The 19,994-nt window shown below is 37.6% G+C and overlaps 1 protein-coding gene across 19 annotated transcripts in view; it reads right to left on the reverse strand.

Annotated features, from left to right (window-relative positions):
* The window catches only part of LOC126872768 (kazrin), a 139,450-nt gene that overhangs the window by 25,105 nt on the left and 94,351 nt on the right, over window positions 1-19,994 (reverse strand). For all 19 annotated transcript variants that reach the window (XR_007692184.1, XR_007692183.1, XM_050632921.1 and 16 more), the window contains 3 exons: window positions 7,621-8,041; window positions 5,777-6,145; window positions 4,541-4,929 (listed from right to left, as the gene is read on the reverse strand). Coding sequence is in view for 17 of the 19 variants with exons in the window: in XM_050632921.1 (XP_050488878.1) it covers window positions 4,541-4,929; window positions 5,777-6,145; window positions 7,621-8,041 (1,179 nt within the window). In the remaining 2 variants the exon portion in view is untranslated. The remainder of the gene's footprint in view (window positions 1-4,540; window positions 4,930-5,776; window positions 6,146-7,620; window positions 8,042-19,994) is intronic.

The following is a 19,994-nucleotide window of genomic DNA, read 5'->3' on the forward strand; positions in this document are numbered from 1 at the left end:
CACACTGAATCATGTGAGTATTATGTTCACTGAAGAAACCGAGAAGAATTCCTAATTAAATCAAACCATCATCCTACACCTAAAGAATTTCCTATTCTTATTACATTTGAATGTTCAAAGAACATTGAAGAACAAAGAGCAATCGTTCTGCTCACAGGCAATCGCACTGAATCATGGAAAAATTATTATCTCTGAAGAAACCAAGCGTAATTGAAAAAAGGTTTAACGTTTCAAACTTTTTATTTGGGAACGCGAGATTTCATCTAGCTTAATCGTATTTCCTCGCGATCGGGTTAAGTATCATCGACGAGAGCCGTAAGACGTTTCCCAATGTGTGTTCGTGCTCCTGCATAATGACAGATGAAAGAAAATGTTCGTTGCCCCGGGGTCTTAGGACAGATTCCCACCTTCGGGTTCTTCAATTTTCTCTTGTTTTACCCTCTTCCGTGTCTTGTCGCATCGCGCATAATCCACTTCATCAGCAACGAGTGTCGACGTAACACGGCTCTCCATGAGAAATCCTCGCGTCTCTCTGTTCTTTTATCCGGCAGTGATTTAACGTCCGCTTGTTCTCTCCCTTGTTTAACCAGAAAGGTGAAACACACAGATTGATATTGCGGGCTCGCAACGGTGATAAGTATCCAGGAATTTGCATAGTAAACAAGATACGTATTTTAAAGTGCTACGAGCTATGGTGATTAACGTCGAACCCTTGTACTTTCATATTAGAATATATTAGAATATATTTACGAGGCGTGAATTAATTTTTGGATGGAATATAAAATTCCGAACCTTAAAAAATTTTGTTTACTTTAATAATGAACGCGATAATATAATAGCATACGGTGTTTTAATACAGTCGAATTTCTAAAAAAAAAAAAAAAAAAAAAAATAGATTCGATTTCATTTTCAAAGTGAGATACGTAGTTTAATTTTGTCGTAAAAATATTGTTAGGAATGTTATGAGATAGCAAAATAAAAAAACTCAGCGCTATAATGAATGCAGCTAGGTGCATCCGCAACAAACAAATAATAATTAAAGAGCGTTAAAGAGTTGTTACGCCGAGCGACTCTCTACCTGGCCCAGGTCATACATCGCGGGCCAGACGGACACCAGATGTCCGCTCTTCCTTACGGCGTACCCTCAATAGCCTTAAGCACCCGTCATAAATCCCAGTAATTTGCTTGCTAAGGTCCTTCAAACCCAACAAATGTCTTTTTCTCAACCACTTCTAAAGACTATTGTCTACTACGGCTTGACACGGGAAAGTTAGTTTTCCTCACGTACGATGCTTCCCACTAGCAACTTCCTATCGAGGGCGGTTAAGACCCTTCCTAGTCCACCAATCTACGTTTATCCAATCAGAAACAACATATACTGCCCTCACTTTCCTGACCAAAAATGCCATGAACAAATCGGATGGTCCCGTGCGCTAGACACACCCATCACTAGCTTTCCTCCGACACAGCATCGTCACTCAACTTCACTTCGTTGGAAAAGTCAACCACTAAGTCTAACGCTAACGCCTATCGTGGCAGTCTAAGCATAACGCGAGAGTCGGTAAATATACTATAGTGTAAATATACTAAATATATTATAGTGCTACGTCCACTAATACACTAAATCCAATTATAAGAGCCCTGCTCTAGCGTACATATCTATCGTATCTTCGTGCGATAAGTTGTTACCTATTTATCTCTACCCAACAGTGTAATCTAAGTGTTAGAAATATATAACTTATAATTCTGTGAATCACAGTGTTATACAAACTTAATCACCCCTATTATCTCAACGGAAATCAGGGGATCGATCAATTCGTGGTGTCGATTGTTATAATCGTAACGGGAATTTACGACTCCCGTTGACGTCTCTCCTCGCGACTGCGTCTCCCCGCGATTGGTCGAATTTACAAGAGTGTTAGACCACAAGTCTACAAGACACCTCAGAAGAACGTGAAAGATCGAAGAAATATCATTTTCTGTAACTACCATTCAGATTTAGCGATACCAGCTATGTCACTGTGGTACGCCGTTGGGTGTAGGTATTCATATTCAGGTGAACCTAAACCGTCATAATTAGTATTTATTATCACTAAATGATAGATTATACATATGCAGATATTTAAAAGAAGAAGAAGAAATAACGTTATACTTTTATAATATAAGTACTCCGTCTTCTAATTTTCACAGAAATTTACTTTACATTTTATTTACCCCTTCATAGAAATATTGAAATATCTTTCTATAAGAAAATGATTCTTTTAAACGTTTCATAGTCTAGTATAATAATCGTCTACTGTAGCATTACGTGGAAGCTTACTTCAGAACTTCGATGCATTTTTCTCTAAACTGAACTCGCATAATACAAAAAATAAAGTTACGATTCAAGAAATTAATCATAGAGCTTCACACAAATAAGAAGATTAAGAGCTTTACACTGTGAAAAGTTCCGATCTTCGTAAGAAATTCCTGCGAGGAGATTTATCAAATTCACCGGTGTATCGTTGGCTTTCGCAGTTTGTTTCAGAAACGGCGCTGCTATGTTCTTTCAGCTTAAAGGATATTTACGATCGTTAATATAGAACGTGCTGTTACTGGATATTAAAGTTTGCCTTTCTCCTTGCAAAGGATCCTGCAATGATGCATCGTCATGTCCTTATGAAAATCCTTTTTCTCTCCATCTATCCAGGGCAGACGCGTCGTTTTTCGCTCGAGCGCATTGATACGCTTTCTGGAGCTTTTTCCGGGAAACATTAAAGGTCGACCTCGCGAAACGTGCCGTTATTAATCTTCTCTCTTCCTTTTTGTACATAAGAGCTTGTTCAGAAGAAAAAATGAAGAAGATGCAAGACCCGAGGCTTTCAATTTTCCTACCAAATACTTTAAGCGGTCTTTTGTAGCTTTTTTCATTTTTTTCTTTCGCTGCCTCATCGTTCATTCCCTAACTCAGGCACGTCGTATGATATAATATAGTATGAAAGTTAGGCAACTTCTTAAATTTCCGACTGTAGAATCTTGGCTTTAAAAACATCTGTGGAGTTAACGGCTGGTTTGAAATATGTATCCGTGCTTTTTGTGCTTCTGCCTTTAGGTAACAAATTTTCAACTAGAAGATTGCAACTATGTGTGCGCGTGAAATAATATGAAATTACAGAGATGGTCGTTGTAAAAACATTTTTCATTGAATGGCGTTGAATTTTTAGCGATCCCGAGATTTTATGAAACAGAGATATAGAAATATGTAATTCCGAACGTTACAAAAATTCCAAAAAACGTTGGCTATTTCTTTGTCAAAGGAGGATTGCAGAAGTATTCCACTTCAAAACATCACGAAAACAGTGACGTTATTTGCGAAGGAGATTATACATAGAAATGAAATATTCTATTTCAAATTTCATAAAATTTGTAAACGACCTCAAATCTTAAAAAAAAGGAAAGAACTATGAAAATATCTAAACTCGAATATTAATGAGTTTCATTGACACTAAATATTTTTTAGAGAATAGACATCGGCGCCAAATATTTTGTAAGAGGTTACAGAAATATTCCACTCTAAATCTCGCAAAACTCGCAATGGCCCTAAACTTTAATCGTGGCGATGATAACCTAGCACGTTCTTCAAATATTGATAAAAACATGAATACCGGAAACGATGGCTCCGTTCCAGGCGATCCGTGTTTATTTACAACGGGAAATCGAAGTGGGTTGTTCATTTGCCGGAATTGGAATGACCGATGTTGCGTTGGGTCGTCGCACCGTCGCCGTTGCAGCGATAACGGTGTCGGGGAAAATGAGAAATTCCAGCAAGTTTAATGAAAGTATTTAACAAGCAAAATTGCTGCCCCGCGTACATCGTGTTTCCGGCCTGCAAACCAGAACCGACGTGAGCCACGAGAAAATTGAAATGCGTTTTCTGCGGAGTATTCGTTAAATACATTTTTTACAGTCTTTACAGTTATATTTTTCCTTCTCCACTAATAACGTTACAGCTTGACGTTAGGGCATTTCGACAATTACTTCGACCGTTAAATATCTTATTAGTTACACATTTAATTATACTCTTTCGGCATAATTAAGGCACGGTGGCCGCTTGGTCCCGTTTTTAATTTGGAGAGACGCTATTTCATTCATAGAAAATACATATTTTGTTAGCTTGCGTGATTTATGAAACAGATATCTCTGATTCGATCGATTTTGTTGAACTATAAAACCGATATATGATATTGTCATTACAAACATTTTTAAAAGTATCCTGTTATTGATAGATACTTTAGATTACGTAAGTTTGGTATTGATATTTCAGTATGAATAAATATTTGCAAAATTATTCATAAATAAAATGTGAAATAATATGGCACGTAAATATCATTAAAAATCACTCACGTCACAAGAAGAAATAAGAAGAATTCTATCAAAGATAAAAGAAGGAAAAATTCTCTATTATCTCATTGAAATTCTCGATTATTTTTCTAAGCACGAGGGAACAAAGATTTCTATCATACGTGCGACAGCATTGGTATTTAATAAAGAAGAGTATTACCTGTTCGTAGTTCCTGATAAAGTCCCGTAATTCCCGTTCCTTGTCCTCGAGGGTGCCATAAAGTGCCTTCATTTGATTAAGAAGATCGAACTTTTCGGCCTTGAGCCTCTTGCGATCGGCTTTAAGTGCCTGGAGAGCTTCTTTGGCGTGTTGCAGTTCCATTTCAAGAGCAACAAATCGTGCTTCCTCCTCGAGTGCCGCATCCTCGGAGCCAACTTCGCCGCGTGCCGCTCCACTGAATAGCAATCTTCTCAATCTTGCTACCTCAGCCACCAGACGTTCATTCTCCAGTCGAAGTCGCCTCGTGCTGGCTAGTTCCACCGAACCGGTGCTACCACCACCGCCATGAATGTTTGATAACCTCGATGCTACCAATGGATCACCAATTCCTGCAGGAACATCAATATATATGTATAAACACACTTTCCTACTCGTGAAAAATCCGAATTTCCCTACTCGCGAACTTTTGAGATAGCTCTCTTGGGAATGGAAATTTAACGTGAATTCATGCGGCGAGTAATTGACTCAAAGGTGTGAAAACTAAATGGGAAGATAGAGCACAATAACAAATAATAAACATCCGCCATAAATCATTTTATAATTCAAACACTTCCTCCATTTCAAAACATAACTTCCAACCGGGGAGAAGTGTTTGCGAAGTGAGCGAGGACGAAAGCAAGCAAATTCTCAGAAAGCACGGAAGCTGTTTAACCGGCAAGAATGTTAAAACTCCCAAAAACTTCCAAGAAGAAGAATCTGCAACACACCCAAGATAAAGCCAACACATGCTTCCAATAAAAGAAGCAGAAGTCTATTTATCTTCAAAGAGAACCAGCCCTTTCCATTAAGAACACCTTATCACAATTATTTCAAACAGGTTAAAAATTCCAAACAAACTAAGAATTTTATCAAGCATCCTTGAACGTTCAAAGAGCTCCTCGATCAAGCTTCTCAATCAACCAACCACGGCGTATTATTGTCAACAATGCAGCAAGAATCCAACGACTGAAAAGCACCCTTTCTCTCTCTCTCTCTCTCTGTTCTCGGTCAGCCGTCACTCGTTTCCGCATTGAAGAAAACTCAGGGAAGAGCATTTATCTCAAGTTCAGCTCCGTTTAATTCCGGGGAATCGTCGGAAACGTAGCGCAGCCGTTGGTGGAACAATCACGAACAGTGAATGTACGGGACGAAGGCTGAAAGGGAAGGGCCTCCATAATTAAATGCTGGGTTACCCACCCAGGGAATTAGCTGGCGACGAGGGTCTGCTGCCTGGGGCTGGTCCAGGTGGTTCATTGTCCTCTTCGGCCCTCACATCACCGTCCACCAGATCCTTGTCTATATCTTTCTCCTGGTCGTTCATCTCCTTCGATGATCGCAAGGAGTCGCGGTTGCTAGCCGATATTCGAAGTCTCTCAGCGCTCGATCGATCACTAGCGCCACGATGGAAGAAAGTTCTGTTGCTGGATCCTCGGTCCGGACTGGCGCTTCCGGAACGAGAGTCCACGCTTCCGCCAGAACCACCAAGTCGCGTTTTCTCCAACGCTGGAGCGTACGGTCGACGTGCTTTTTCGCTTGGACTGCGACTTGGCGAGCCATTTCGTTTTTCTGGAAATTTGTGGTTGTGGTTTCGTTAGTGATTTGTGGCTTGGGATTGAGTGGTTTGGTCGAGCGTGGATTTTCCGGGCGATTGGTAGTGGTTTTATTGGAAATATTTGGTTTTTTTGGAATTGAGTGCTCGAAGCAACTGCATAAACGAGTATTTGGAATTCTTTTAAAGTGCTTAGAATTTTGAAGATATTTATTTGTTGTTGGAAGTAGATATTTTTTAGAAAACGTTTTGAACTTACTCAACTTATTTGGAACTGGACATTTCTGAGTTTTTAGAATTATTATTTGGATTTTCTAGTAACTGATATATGGAACGATTGATATTGTCATTTCGTGTCTTCAACCAGCTGTCTTATCAATTTATCAAAAAATGATATTCTCCAAAAGCTTATTGAAACATATTATTTAATTAAAAATACAAAATTCTGAACATTACTTTTTCTGATTATATTATAATGAAAGTTTCGATAGTATCTAAAATATACTTTTCATATGTCTTTTAAAATTTTACGTTCCATTACTGAAAAATGTGATATAACGAAAAGGTATTCAGATGCGATATCGAAATTCTTTTATAAATGTTGATAACGCAGGTAATTCTTCGTTGAAAGTTGGAACGTATAAAACAAAAGTAGTGCACATGCACAGTCCATAGTTAAAAACTTTATCTCGATTTCCGGAGCATGTTGTACTTTGTAGTATATCTTATAGTTACTTGATGTCACTTTTACGACTGTCCATGAGTCACCATTTTCCCTACAGCTTATAAAAGACTCGGAGAGCCTATCAGGACCACTAGTCATTTGTGACTAACGGAAGATCAAACTTTCTCAACACGCACATAATTGTCCTCTTAAACTTTCTACAGAACAAATTACATAGCGTATTTATCATTAGGTGAAGTCTACAAATTTTTTAGAGGCGACAAGACTCTGAAAACATTTACAATAAAATCAAGAATGTTGACACAACTCATGAAGAATTAATTTACTAACGGTTCCAAAATATTTATCGCTAAATATTCCAAAATCAATATCTAAAGAATCATAATGATTTCAAAATATTTATCACGAATTGTCCTAGATATTTACACTTCCAGGAAGGGAAAATAATTCCAAAATAATTCATAAATATTTCAAACAGCCATTTTCCCAGCCACCATAGATTAAAATTAAGTAATTTCAAAATATAATTCAATTTCCAATTATATAAATTGGTACGTTTACGATAACTAAAGAAATAGAACCCAGGTAGAAAATTACCTATGTAGTGGTAAATATTCTAACGAATACTACACTTAACTATACTTAACTATCACCTTATTAACGTTGTTCTTAATAAACTACAATATAAGTCACTCTATCAAACTCTTTCCAGAATGATTAAACAAACCACAATCGCGCAAACGCATTCCAAACCTCCAAAGCCTCAAACCAAAATCCATAGAAATCCATAGAAATTCCAAGACTCACCTATAGGACTGGTTCGTCGATCGATAGGACTGGTTCTCTCCTTCCTGTCTACAGGACTGGTTCTCTTATCGATAGGACTAGCTGACTTGTCGCTGGCGGAGCTCCTCTTCTCGACAGGGCTACTCGCGGCGCTGAGCCTTTTCCCGTCCTCTTGCGGCTGTTGCTGCGGCTCGCCGCCCTCTTGTCCAGGGCTACCGCCATTATTACCCGCGCTGGTTGTTCCGTTGTTGTTGCCGGTGTTCCCAGCCACCCCGTTGTTGTTCCCAGCGCCGTTGTTATTGTTCAACACCACCGGCAAAGCGCCACGAACGTCCCTCAGTTCTCCGCGAAGCGTGGCACACTCGCCCCTGGCTCGTTCCAGCTCCCCGTCAAGCCGGGCGCCAGTCGCTGCGTTCTCCTCCACCATCACGCGAAATTTTGCCTGCAAACCAGAGACAATGGATATATGGACGTTAGAGATTTCAAAAGAGAGAGAGAGAGAGAGAGAGAGAGAGAGAGAAAGATCAGGAGGAAGAGAGAGAGGGTGGAGGGGAAGGTGAATGGTTGCTGAAAAGGGAGAATGTTAATCCTGCGGTAATGAGCAACATGCGAGAGGATCTTGTTACCCCGCGAAAGATTATCCACATTCGTGAAATTTAGTTCTATTGTACGGACGAGTGGAAGAGTGTTGTGAATCCCGGCGAATCTGCTTAGCTTCCTTTCGAGTCTGGTGAATGAATTTTGTTTGCAATTAGCGTGATTGAGTGAAGGAAGTTATACCGTAGATAGTATATTGAATGTATCATCTATACTGTTATTACATGTGTTGCTTGCCTACGGTATTATTGCATGCTTGCCTATTTTAGTAAAAACAATTGGAACGTACATAGGATTTTCTGAATTAATTTTATCGTTTATCTATAGGTCGCTGGACACTTATCCAAATTAAGATATGGACAGTTTTATATTATGAAGTATTACAAAATATTGGATTATATTGCAAAATATTATATTACAAAATAAAGATAGTATTTACCGATTATACGTAACGTTAAAAATATACTGTTCAAATTAGAAATCGGTGACAAGGAGAGAACTCTTCACTCCTCGGAAACAAAGTCTCATCAGGTTCCGAGAGTATTCATCGATCGAGCCCTCGATAAGCGTCTTCCAGTCGAGCAGCGCGAAGAATCGGTTCGGAGACCGATCAGCGAAACTACCGCGTAAATTTCGCAGCGCTTCTAATCGAAAGTTCCCCGCGAATTTTTACCCCGACGAAATGATATAATGGACGCAATCTCTTATTTGTTTACCTACCCTTTTGTCGCGAGAAAGAGAAGGAGGAAACGGCGAAGACAGAAGAAGAAACGGAGAAGAAAGCGAGAGAATTCGAGAGAGGAGAAAGTATTGAAAGTTCCATGAAGTTGCAACGAGGTCTATAACGCGTCTTGATCCTCGGTAGGAACTACGTTATGCACCGACGTTTCGCCAAGTTACGAACGTTAATGCGGGTCCAAAGTAAAACGAACAAACACCGAGACCGGAGATAAAAGTTTGCTTCGGCGCGAGCCGTGCAATATTAATAAGCCTACCGCGGTGGCCGCGGAACACGAATCTCATTGTAAGCCCCCCCATTGTACCGGTCGTTCCAAAAGCTCTTTACGCTCGGTTATATTGACTATGGCTCGGCAGAAGTTCGTGCCTGGTTTCCCTCGACACGAGCGAGCAAGTCACGGAACAAAGGAACGCTCGGATATTTAACATGTGCTGTCTGTAAACCAAGGTTAATAGACACAGACAGAAGATGGAGGGGAAACAGGATGTTGAAACATCGGTTTTGTATTTTCTAAACTGTATCTTGTTATGTGAAGATTTTGTAGAGATTGCGGGGGAGTGTTAAACAACATTGTTATTAGCACATTGGTTACAGTTCGCAATACCGTTTTACCCGTCTGTAACACATTTGCGGAGCTTCCGATTTTCAGTCGCTGTATTACTGTATGCTAGCAAATAATTTTCATACAACCACTAAGTACCTGTCTCTATATCGTGAAATTTTGCGTACGTGTGTGACATGAATTATCATGAAATGCGTTTTCATAATTTCGAGATTTTTAGTTCACTTGATACACTCAAATCGATGCCATACATAATTTATAAGTATACGTTGACTCGAATGCGCGTTGCACGCAGCAAACGTATTGAATAAAACAAGGTCGATAAGTGTACATGGAAGATAGAGAAAAACAAAATGTCGAAATATTGATTTTGTATTTTCTATATCTTGTTTTGCGGAGATTATGGGAAAATGGCGACTAAAATTGTTGTTAAAATTAAAGTAGACTCGTGGTAGTTGCGAAGATTAATCCTTTACTAGAGGTAGTTTGCTACGCTATTTTAATGAAGCGAACGAGGAAGATTTATATACGTAGATAAGTAAATGTGTTTAATGATTTAGTGTGTGACAAATTGTCGATTTTAGTATGACAAATTTAAGAACTACAAATTTCTATTATATCTTAAGAGCGGCACTTATAATTATTCATTTGTTCTCGTACGTGATTGTCAATCGTTTACCTCGTATAGAATGATATACCGAGTCGATTTCGATTGGAGCAAAAATTCCAAGAAATATCAGTTGCTTTTCAAAACCATCCACGCTTTTTGAAATTCTAGGATTTTCGTAGATTTTCAATTAGCAAACATTTTACGTTTGTAATAAACTCAAAAATTGGCTCTGTTCCACTACTGTCTTCTACAATCTTCCATTTTCTGGATTTGCAAATCCAATTTTAGATTAACTGAAGATTTATTAATCAAATCAACGAAAGGGTGCGCGGTCGTTGATTACTATAATAATTGGTAAGAACGAAGATTCGATTATAATCAAGGATAGTAGAACGAAGATGGTGGCTTTCTCTAGATAAAGCCAATTCTCAGGAATGATCGTGGAAACCCTCGAATGGAATAATAGATAGGGTCTCTCTTGTTCTGGCTAACTCAGCAACCAGTCCATTGAGATAGGTCAATGACTACGGAATGTAGCTGTTGTGGTTAGATGGGAATATCGAAACGTCTGTAACAGGCCTGTCTAAAAGGCATGCTAACCGAGATCAATAGGCCTAGGTTACCGTTTGACCTTCGAATATCGATTATGTTCTTCTGTGCAACCATTTACATTCTTGTACCATTTTACCAAATATTTAACCTTGCTGATAAATCTAGAACTTCGAAACGCAGCCAATAAATTGGAAATATTAATCAGTAGATTGGAAAAGTGGAAAATTTTCAAGTTAAATTTTAATTACTAAAAGAATTACGAAACATCATTAGATGATTCGAAAAATCTATAGTTAAATTTAAAATATTGATACACACTTATTGTTATTTTTATAACAGATTCCATTTACATAAAAAAAAAACAAACAAAGAAATAAATTTTCGATATAAACAGGATCAGAATGAAAAAGATAATTAAAATTAATTACCATAATAGATGCAGTTGACATACTTATGAGTACTAAAGATATTAACTAACATCAAAAAACAAATAAGATTACGAGATGTAGGAAAATTCAGGAAAAAATCACATCAATCCTTGACGAGGAAATAATTAACCCCAAAGAGGGGAAGAAGTAACAGATCCAATCTCGTTACACGGTCAACAACGTTTGATCATAGTCATCGTAACAGGCTGATCAGTTAACGAGATGTTTGATTGCATTTTCAGTCAGATAAGAACCTGAAGGGAAGACAGGGAATAAAGAGAAGAGAAGAAGAGAGAAAGAGAAGGAGATATTTGATGGGCAGCGGTGAACCAGCACCGTTGGCCAAGTTCCAGGGACACAAAAGGATAGCCAGCGAGGATAAAGGCATCGCGAACTTGTTGCGTTCCCAGAGGCGCCTTCCGTTTTCCTTTCGTCGCACCAAAGTCACCCCGGCTACCGTATTCACGCCCTTTTCACACCCATGAATCGTAGGATCGCCGATAAATTTCTGTTCAATGGCCCTGGCCTTGTGGAGAAAACGTGTTGTGTATCTGCGACAGGTTCTCACCATTACTCTTTTTGTAATTTGGCAATTTAACATGTTTAAGACTTACGTATTACAGCAGAATCTCGATTACGCGAACATGGATTATTCCGATAAATATTGTGGATATGTATTCGTCTGTTCGACATTACAGTATATTGCCTGTATTATCAACATATTCATTTTACCACTTTCAGTTGATTTTTATGCTGTAGCATACTAATATGTCAAAATATAATCTTATCGTTTCATCAGTTCAGGCGAGACGTGAAATACTGGATCATATATATAAAAATAAGCAAATACTTGCAAGTGTTGAGTACAACTAAAAGCAAATACTAAATCTCTTGTGCATAATCTTCTACTACTAGGTGGTAAATAAGTGGTGGGAAATCTTAAGTCAACGAAATCTATTTCTAGTAAATACTTCAATTTGTATGCATATGGAACCGAGTATTTACTCGAAAAATCACTAGTAAAAGCTTTTACCTTTGTGAAAGCTTTTGCCTTTGTGCATACTGTCCACTGACTTGATTAGGCAGTGGTAAAATCATAATCGAAATCGCAGTATCTTGCGGGATTGGGGAATCAACGATTTGCGACATTAAACGACGCAAAAATGATATTTTGAAGAAGACGATATCTCCACTAATGATATTCCCACGCATTCTGAAGTATTCACAGAGATAGTCATCAGATGATACGAAACACAGCAAGAAAGTACTCGTAACGAATTACTAACTTTACAGAAAATATACAAGTTAGCAGTTCAGAAGGATTGGAAGAACAAAGATAATTATAACATATATATGTCGGGTTTGTCGGGTTGGCACTGGATCTTGGAGCGCGTTGTGTTTCTTCATTAGGACATGCCATTGTAGTTGTTCAAAGAGGTTTTTATTTACAGTGATATGTACAGGTGTTGTTTAAACAAGGTTTAACTGTATAACGTAAAAGTCACTCTTAAATAACAATGTTTCTCAGGTTTAACGAATCCACGGTCAACGGGATGACTTTTTGCACATTTGGATATAAGCTATACTTGAAATGACGTTTGCTATGACGTACGCTATCTTTTTGACTAACAGACTGACGTTGTGAATCAACTCTCCAAGGTGATCATACGAATAAAAGACTGACACGACCACACTTGTCAATTACATATTGATCAACAATATTCAACAAAAGTTATCAACAAAATTCCAGGCACCGTTACTAGGCTGACTCGCGTAGAGCCGTCGGGACTTGTTTGTTAATACAACGTGTGTCCCTCAACATTAGTACTGCTACGTTCATCCCGTGACTGTGGCTACGTTCGGTGACCAGTAGTGTCACCTTAACCTCAAGTCCACTGTTATAATACTATAATGATCGGCTTAAACAAACAATTTAACCCAAAGTATTGGGAATCTTCCCAAAATTCCAAAAGAAATACGAAAAGAAGTATAATTTTCCCCGTAGGATATAGTTAAATACGAGTCGTTCGATTATCCGAAAAATTCGAATATCCCATCATCCTGAACGCAATTAGTTCGAATAATCGAAGCTCTACTGTATTAGAATGTATCATTGCAGAGATTGATTATGTGCTTTTATAATTAGAATAAAAATGAAGGAAATTGATTCATTTCACGTTTAAATGAAGTACCCATTGTTTCCCACTTTGTTCTTGAAATCTCAAACATTCATCTAGATTATCTATTTTCCCTTTAACGTGGAGTACAATTTTTATGTAAAAATATGGAAGGTCCAATGCACCCTTAGGGTAATAATTATGATCGAAGGGTCTGAGTTACGTCTGGGACGACAACAGAGTTCAATCTGGCTTCTACGAGAGATTCTCATCTTGTGGTGCAACGCGGCATGAAATATGCATTACATCAGGGGCATCAGCGATTTTTCGCTCGTATTGAATTACGTTGGTGTTGACTTTGCTGCATATCCTTATCATGTATGCGAACACGTATTTATACGACGTACGTATCGAGCGTTCAAGTAACTTTTTATCAAACCTATTTATGAATTTTAATTCAATTTTCCTTCGACTAATTTTATTTTTAATATTGTTTACCGCACAATTGTTCATGCTATTCCTTTACAATATATGATTTGATAGTATCGTTATTAACTCAGTAGGAAAGCAGCACATAAGTATTTTATAACCCACTTCACTACTATATTCTAATTTTATCGCATCCCCGTGTATAGTCCTCCATTAGATTTTTTAGCGTTCCGGAATCCCTCTAGCGTAACCCATATCTTCTCTCCTTCTCCTTCTTCGTTTAATAATTTTTTAGTACCTAGTAAACTAGTTTTTAAGATACAATGAAAGCACGCGTTAACTATTAAGGGGTACCTTTACCCTAAAGAACCACAAAGTAGCAAAAGAAAAAAGAAATCGCTTGATACTTCTATCAAGGTTCCTAACAAGCTAACAAAGTTTAAAAACGATTGAAGTTTTCCAATTACCGAAGTTCCTTATACATCGATTTGACACTTTTCAATTCGCACTGTATAAGGAAAAGGAAACAAACGCGTCAAAAAGGTACACTGATTGGAAAACACTCTTGGCCGAGATCTCTGGCAGAGTTTACAAAGTTGACAAATTGCTAAAGTTTCTCACATACCAATTGAACAATTTGCAGCTCTACTCGTACGAAAAAAGAAGCGTCTGCGTAAAAAGAAGTCGACGACTCGAAGATCTGAAGATCCTAATACGTAAAAAGCGAATGAAGGAATCAAACATAAATTTTTAAAAATCTTACATCAATCTTCAAAACGAAAGGATGCGTCCTCTAAAAAAAAAAAAAAAAAAAAAAAAAGAATAAACCAACTAGAGAAGACGCTGAAGGAGCGTTTAATAAGTGAGACCACGCATTCACGAGAAAGTCGAAAGTGTAAAATTGCATAGAAAGCACATAATATGAAAAGATACATAAAATATTAAAAATATAGTGCCTTGCATCAGGTATAATACTTAGCAGATAAAACAATTTTCCACCAAGTCTGTACTTTTCCAATTATATTCTCAAAAATATGAATTTGCATAGAAATTCGCTGTCTACTAATAACACCAACTAAATAAGCCTTGGGTATCAAGCAATGTCGTATAGATACACGATGAAAACGGCAAGGTAAACGCGGCTATACCGCAGCTCCGTCACAATGCCTCAGGATAGTTTACGTGTTGAAAGAACTTGTGTATAGATTGTAGCATGCCGGAGTAAAGTGCAATGGAGTTGCCAGCTATATTATCAGTAGTCTGCTTCGATATATAGGTCAACGTTTCAGAGATTACATCTTTCATGGGGAATAAAACCTTGGTTGAACTGCTGCAAGGAAATCGATATGCGGTCGATGGTATCGACGTTATCGAGCCTAGCAGAGCCGAACCACGGATATTGTTCCGCTGTTCTTTCCTTCTGTTGATTATCGATAAACCATCCGCCAGATACGCGGACGTAATTATCGTTTCTGGTACGATTGTCGTTGTGACTCGAATGAAGCGAATCGTGAGATGAGTTGATTAATTCCGTTCGACTTTCCCAATTTTTATGTTCGCCATGTTACTCTTCTTCTAATCAACAAACAGAATTTTAACGTCCACAGAAAAATGTTGGTATTGTAAAAAGGTAGAATTGCCTGAGTCAACTAAGCTTCAAAGTCAACAGCTTCAAATTCGATCTTGAATTTTGCACGTAATAATCGAGCTTGTCGTATATGAGGATTAGAGATGGCGTTTAACAGTGGTTTGTCACGATGATCGCAGAATCACGATCACGGTCGTGATCTAACTTCATTCACGCCTGTAACCGTGACTTTTCTATGTTGAGCGAATTTGCTCACTATGATCGTAATTCCCGATCTTGACTGAATTACTTCTTATAGGATACTCCGATACAGCTTACATAAAAGTATCTGCATGCAATGTAAAATTAAAATTTAGGATATAAAATTTTCTTTGTATAAGGTAAATTTACTTCATTTGGTATTAAAGACAAAATAATTCAATTTTCTTTGCTTTCTGTTATATCGGTATTTTAAAGAACAAAATATTGATTCTTCCTTCCTATTTCAAAATCGTGATATCCATTTGATATCGTTAATAAGAACGCGAAGAACAGTTATGTTCTCCACTAATCAGAAACAATCACAAAATATCACAGATTACTGTGGAAAAGCGCGGGAGAAAGAGTTATGGAAAATTGTATAGTTTTATTTTCTTTCATGAATTATATAAAACATTTAAATGTATCCTTGTGTGTATTTTTTAGAAAGCCTTCAGCTTCTAGAACGTCGTAGTGGTAGTGTTTCCAAAAGTAATCTCAGTATTCTTAAAACATCCAGAGATTTTTCTTCTACATTAAGAAATACAGAAAAATGTTTGGTGTTGTTAAACGAAATATGACTGTAAAACAGGAACATCTAAAATTGATGAACTCCATTAATTCCTATTTCAAAGCTTTTTAAGAGGATCTCCCTTCGTAAATCAATTTTTGCATCGAGAAATTAGCTAACGCCAGCTGTTGGCAAGGGGAAAATTCATATTTAAAAAGCATTGTTATAACAACAGTATAATAATAATAATACATTGTAGTAAACGATGCAGTAATTATCATGTTTGTCATTGCGTACACCAGCCACGACGAAAATAAGGGCCGAACGAGCAAAAACGAAGAGGAACTAGAGGTTAACGAAGAAAGAGAAGGGAGAACGCAGAGAATGAACATTACTGGAGCCACTCGAATTTATGAAATTGCAATTTCAGCCACGGCTTTCATCGCACTCGGAGCAATTTATCTCGCTACCAGAGCAAGGAAACTACCTAATCCTTTTCCTTATTCCCTCGGATTTCCTTTCCACTGATAATCTTAAGGGTCCTCTACGAAATTTAATTAGTAAATGTATCTCAAAGAAAAAAAAAAGGGATGAAGGAGAAAGTACAGATGGATATATGTAAAAATTTTGATTTTTTTTATTTATTCATATATATATAATGTAAGATATATATTAAACAATCTGGACATCTATAAGAAGAAATTTAACGCTGGGGAAAGGGCGAAGATACGGAAATTTTATAATAATCTAGTATTTTTAAATTTTACTCTAATCTTGTTATTTTTAATTCATGAATTGAATCTTCCACGCGAAGAAATATATGAAATAAGAAAAGTTTTAATAATAATTTTCAGATGATTATTTAATAAATGTTACCATATTGAATTTAGAGTTTCTGCAAGAAATTACGAAATATAGGGATGAGATCGACCTAAATGCCATTTAGGAAATGGCTTCAGTTTCACTTACGGTTGTTCGCAATGGCCAAACCGACAGTGTTCCGCGCACCGGTTATGTAATAAGTATTCATTTCACCGGTCTGGGGGGGTTTGGGGCACATTTAATTCCGGAGCAGAATACACGAGGAACACTGTGTACGTATAAAGTACGGAAGAATTATGGCCATTCATAACCGCGAGAGCTTACAGAATTAACAGCAACGAGGCTGCGTGACACGAAACAACAGGAAACGTGGACCGCTATGCTATTTAAATCATACGTCCCTTGTCGAGCCTCTAATGTAGGTCAAACTCAAATTACTTACGACAAAGTATTCCGTGATATGTTTTCTACAAACATTACGCAGCATCTCGGTATACTGTCGGAAAATTTCATAATTTCCAAGAAAACCCGACGTCGTTGGTGAGAATTCTTCAGAGACACTGGCGAAGATTTTATAGAGGTGCTCAGTGAAAACGTAGTACGAGGGTATTCTTGCCAGAAATGACATGTGTATATATGGAAAACGATATCAAATCTGTTTAATCTAAATCAGGATAAATTAGTGAGATCCATATTTATTTAGGGCAGAAGTTTAAAATTTATTAAATTTTATTTTTATGGTAGATTAAAATTATATTATAATTTGAAAGATTTTTCTATTAAATTTTACTTGTTGCGTGGTCTTAGAGTTCTCCGGACGTTCACATTCTTTTGTTCCCAAATAATATTTCTAAACACATTTTTATAATGCTTCCTTACATTTTTTTTAAATTAATTTATGTCAATGCACTATACCACTCCATTTATTTGTCTAGATTTTTATGCTTGGCAGGGCACGAATAGCCTAAATACGTTTTATCGACCTTCATATAAAGAACTTCCACCGCACATTACTCCCCCAATTTCTCAACCTAATGCAACCTTTCGCAAAAAAGACCACATTGAAACCACAGAAGAGAAGCGAATAATTTAACACAGAGAAGGCAGAAGTAGGATGAAAGCAGCGGGAAAGAGGCACGCGTGAATAAGGGTTGAGAAGTAACCAAAGCTGAAGACAACCAAAGCAAAAGTACATTCTCGTTCATAAGTTATTAGAACTTTTAAGAATCATTATCTCATCTGAAGCGTTTGGTTATACACAATTCTGTGCAATATTATAATCTCATAATTTAATATTCAGGTTATCGTTGCATTTATTGGTATTTAGTTCCACACATGTCACGAACTATTTTAGATTTAGATTTTACGCAGACTTTTTGAAGTTTTTCAATCTGATTCACTGATTTTCCCAATAGGATTTATAGAGGCAAACATGTACTATAACTTACTATATTATTGCAACACTTGTAATTAGTTTCAACAAATTCTTGCTACACTAAATCGCAATATCCCACAAATACAAAATTCTGGTTGAACCATAGAGACGAACCAATCTGCCATAGACACTTTATTTTCTGGTTCTTGATATCTTTTCTCGTCGCATCTGAAATACACGAAATTTTCTCGTTCTTTCGTTAGTATATCAAAGACTAATAGTGTCTCGTAATATGTCTACGGAGTTTAATTATTCTGCGCAACGCTTGAGGCTGAATTCTAAGGTGTTGAATCTTAGCTAACCCAAATAACGAAACCTCACCCTACTTATGAACGAGAATGTACACAGAACGTCGTTTCGTAATGATTACGACGTTCCGGTAATAAATGCAGCAGAACCAAGCTTCCCTTAAAACTCCAATTAGCAGCAGCCAGTGATTTAATTGTTTTCGAGAAGCGTGAATGTCATCGTACTCTCGCCGTGTCGAGCTTTTCTCTCGATTCAACGTTAAACACGTTCAGCACTATTCGCACCAGTTATACACGTTAATTTGGCCACCGTCTTCTAATTGCACCGGTGGCGAATCGCGACGATGCTAGTCGGCCTACATGGAAAACGTAAATCCAACCTGGAGACCAAAGGAGAAGTAATTTCTAGAATTACAAGAAACGCTGAACGTCGAAAAAGCCTTTGACGAAGGTCTAAGCGAAGGATTGAGTCGGCACGAATTAATTGGATTGATCGCGACGGTTACTTTCCGTCTCTGTACTTCCGGTTCTTTGACTACCTTGAATTTTGTGTATTTTCGGGACTTTTTAAATCTCCTAGAGCTTTGTTTGAGAAAGAGTAAGTGAAAGAAGAAGATTGGTATATTTGCTGTTGGATACTCTGTTATAAGAATATTGAGCTTATAACACTAGACAATTTGAGAAAATTAAATCATTAGCGCGTTCACTGCAAATTTCGTGCATTTTTTCCTGGAAGCAATACGTTGAAATATAGTAAATCGTAATATTTCATTCTTCATAATATTTTCTAAATCATTTACATCGTTGAAAATGTTTTAGTCTATGAAATTTATCTTACTTCAATCATTCTGAGAAATATATTAACGTAGATGACCAGTTTAGAGTTGTTAACAATTTTTAGTCATTACTTCCTAACGATCTATGTAATGCAATTTTACTTAAAAGTTAAATAACACGCAACTTCATATATCTCAACACATCTTAAAAAATGAATAAATATTAGATGACACATTCCAACGAAGATGGACACTATATTGTAAATAAAACTCACACCCTTGCTGACCTCGTTCTCCGAACAATCCTCCACTTATCTGGCGACTGTACTAATTTGAAGGGCCCACAAGCGGTTCTTGGAAGTTGCGTAAATAGGGACGCGCTACTTTTAAAGGAATGCAACGGATCCGAAACGAAATGTTCGAAGGAGAAACGGACGGTCGTCGTTAGCCAGGAGTTAATTATAGACAGGAGCGCGTAATTTTGGCCGCGTTAAGTTTATATTCATCTGTCACGCTCTGAAAAGGTTCACTGCACCCGGTTACACCGCGGCACCGGCTGATACGACGCGCTTCGCGAATTCGAAATTAAATGTTTCACCCGTTGTAACCTCGCTCCCAGAGAATTATGCTACTACTACGCCTTTGCCCGGAAACCGGCACCCGTTCGCTTTGATCTCGTCTTCCTCGCTTAACCCTTTAGCCAGGCAAGTTATTGCGACAATAACGAGGATAGCTGAAATTTTC

Source organism: Bombus huntii, chromosome 14 (assembly GCF_024542735.1).
Source record: "Bombus huntii isolate Logan2020A chromosome 14, iyBomHunt1.1, whole genome shotgun sequence".
NCBI lineage: Eukaryota > Metazoa > Arthropoda > Insecta > Hymenoptera > Apidae > Bombus > Bombus huntii.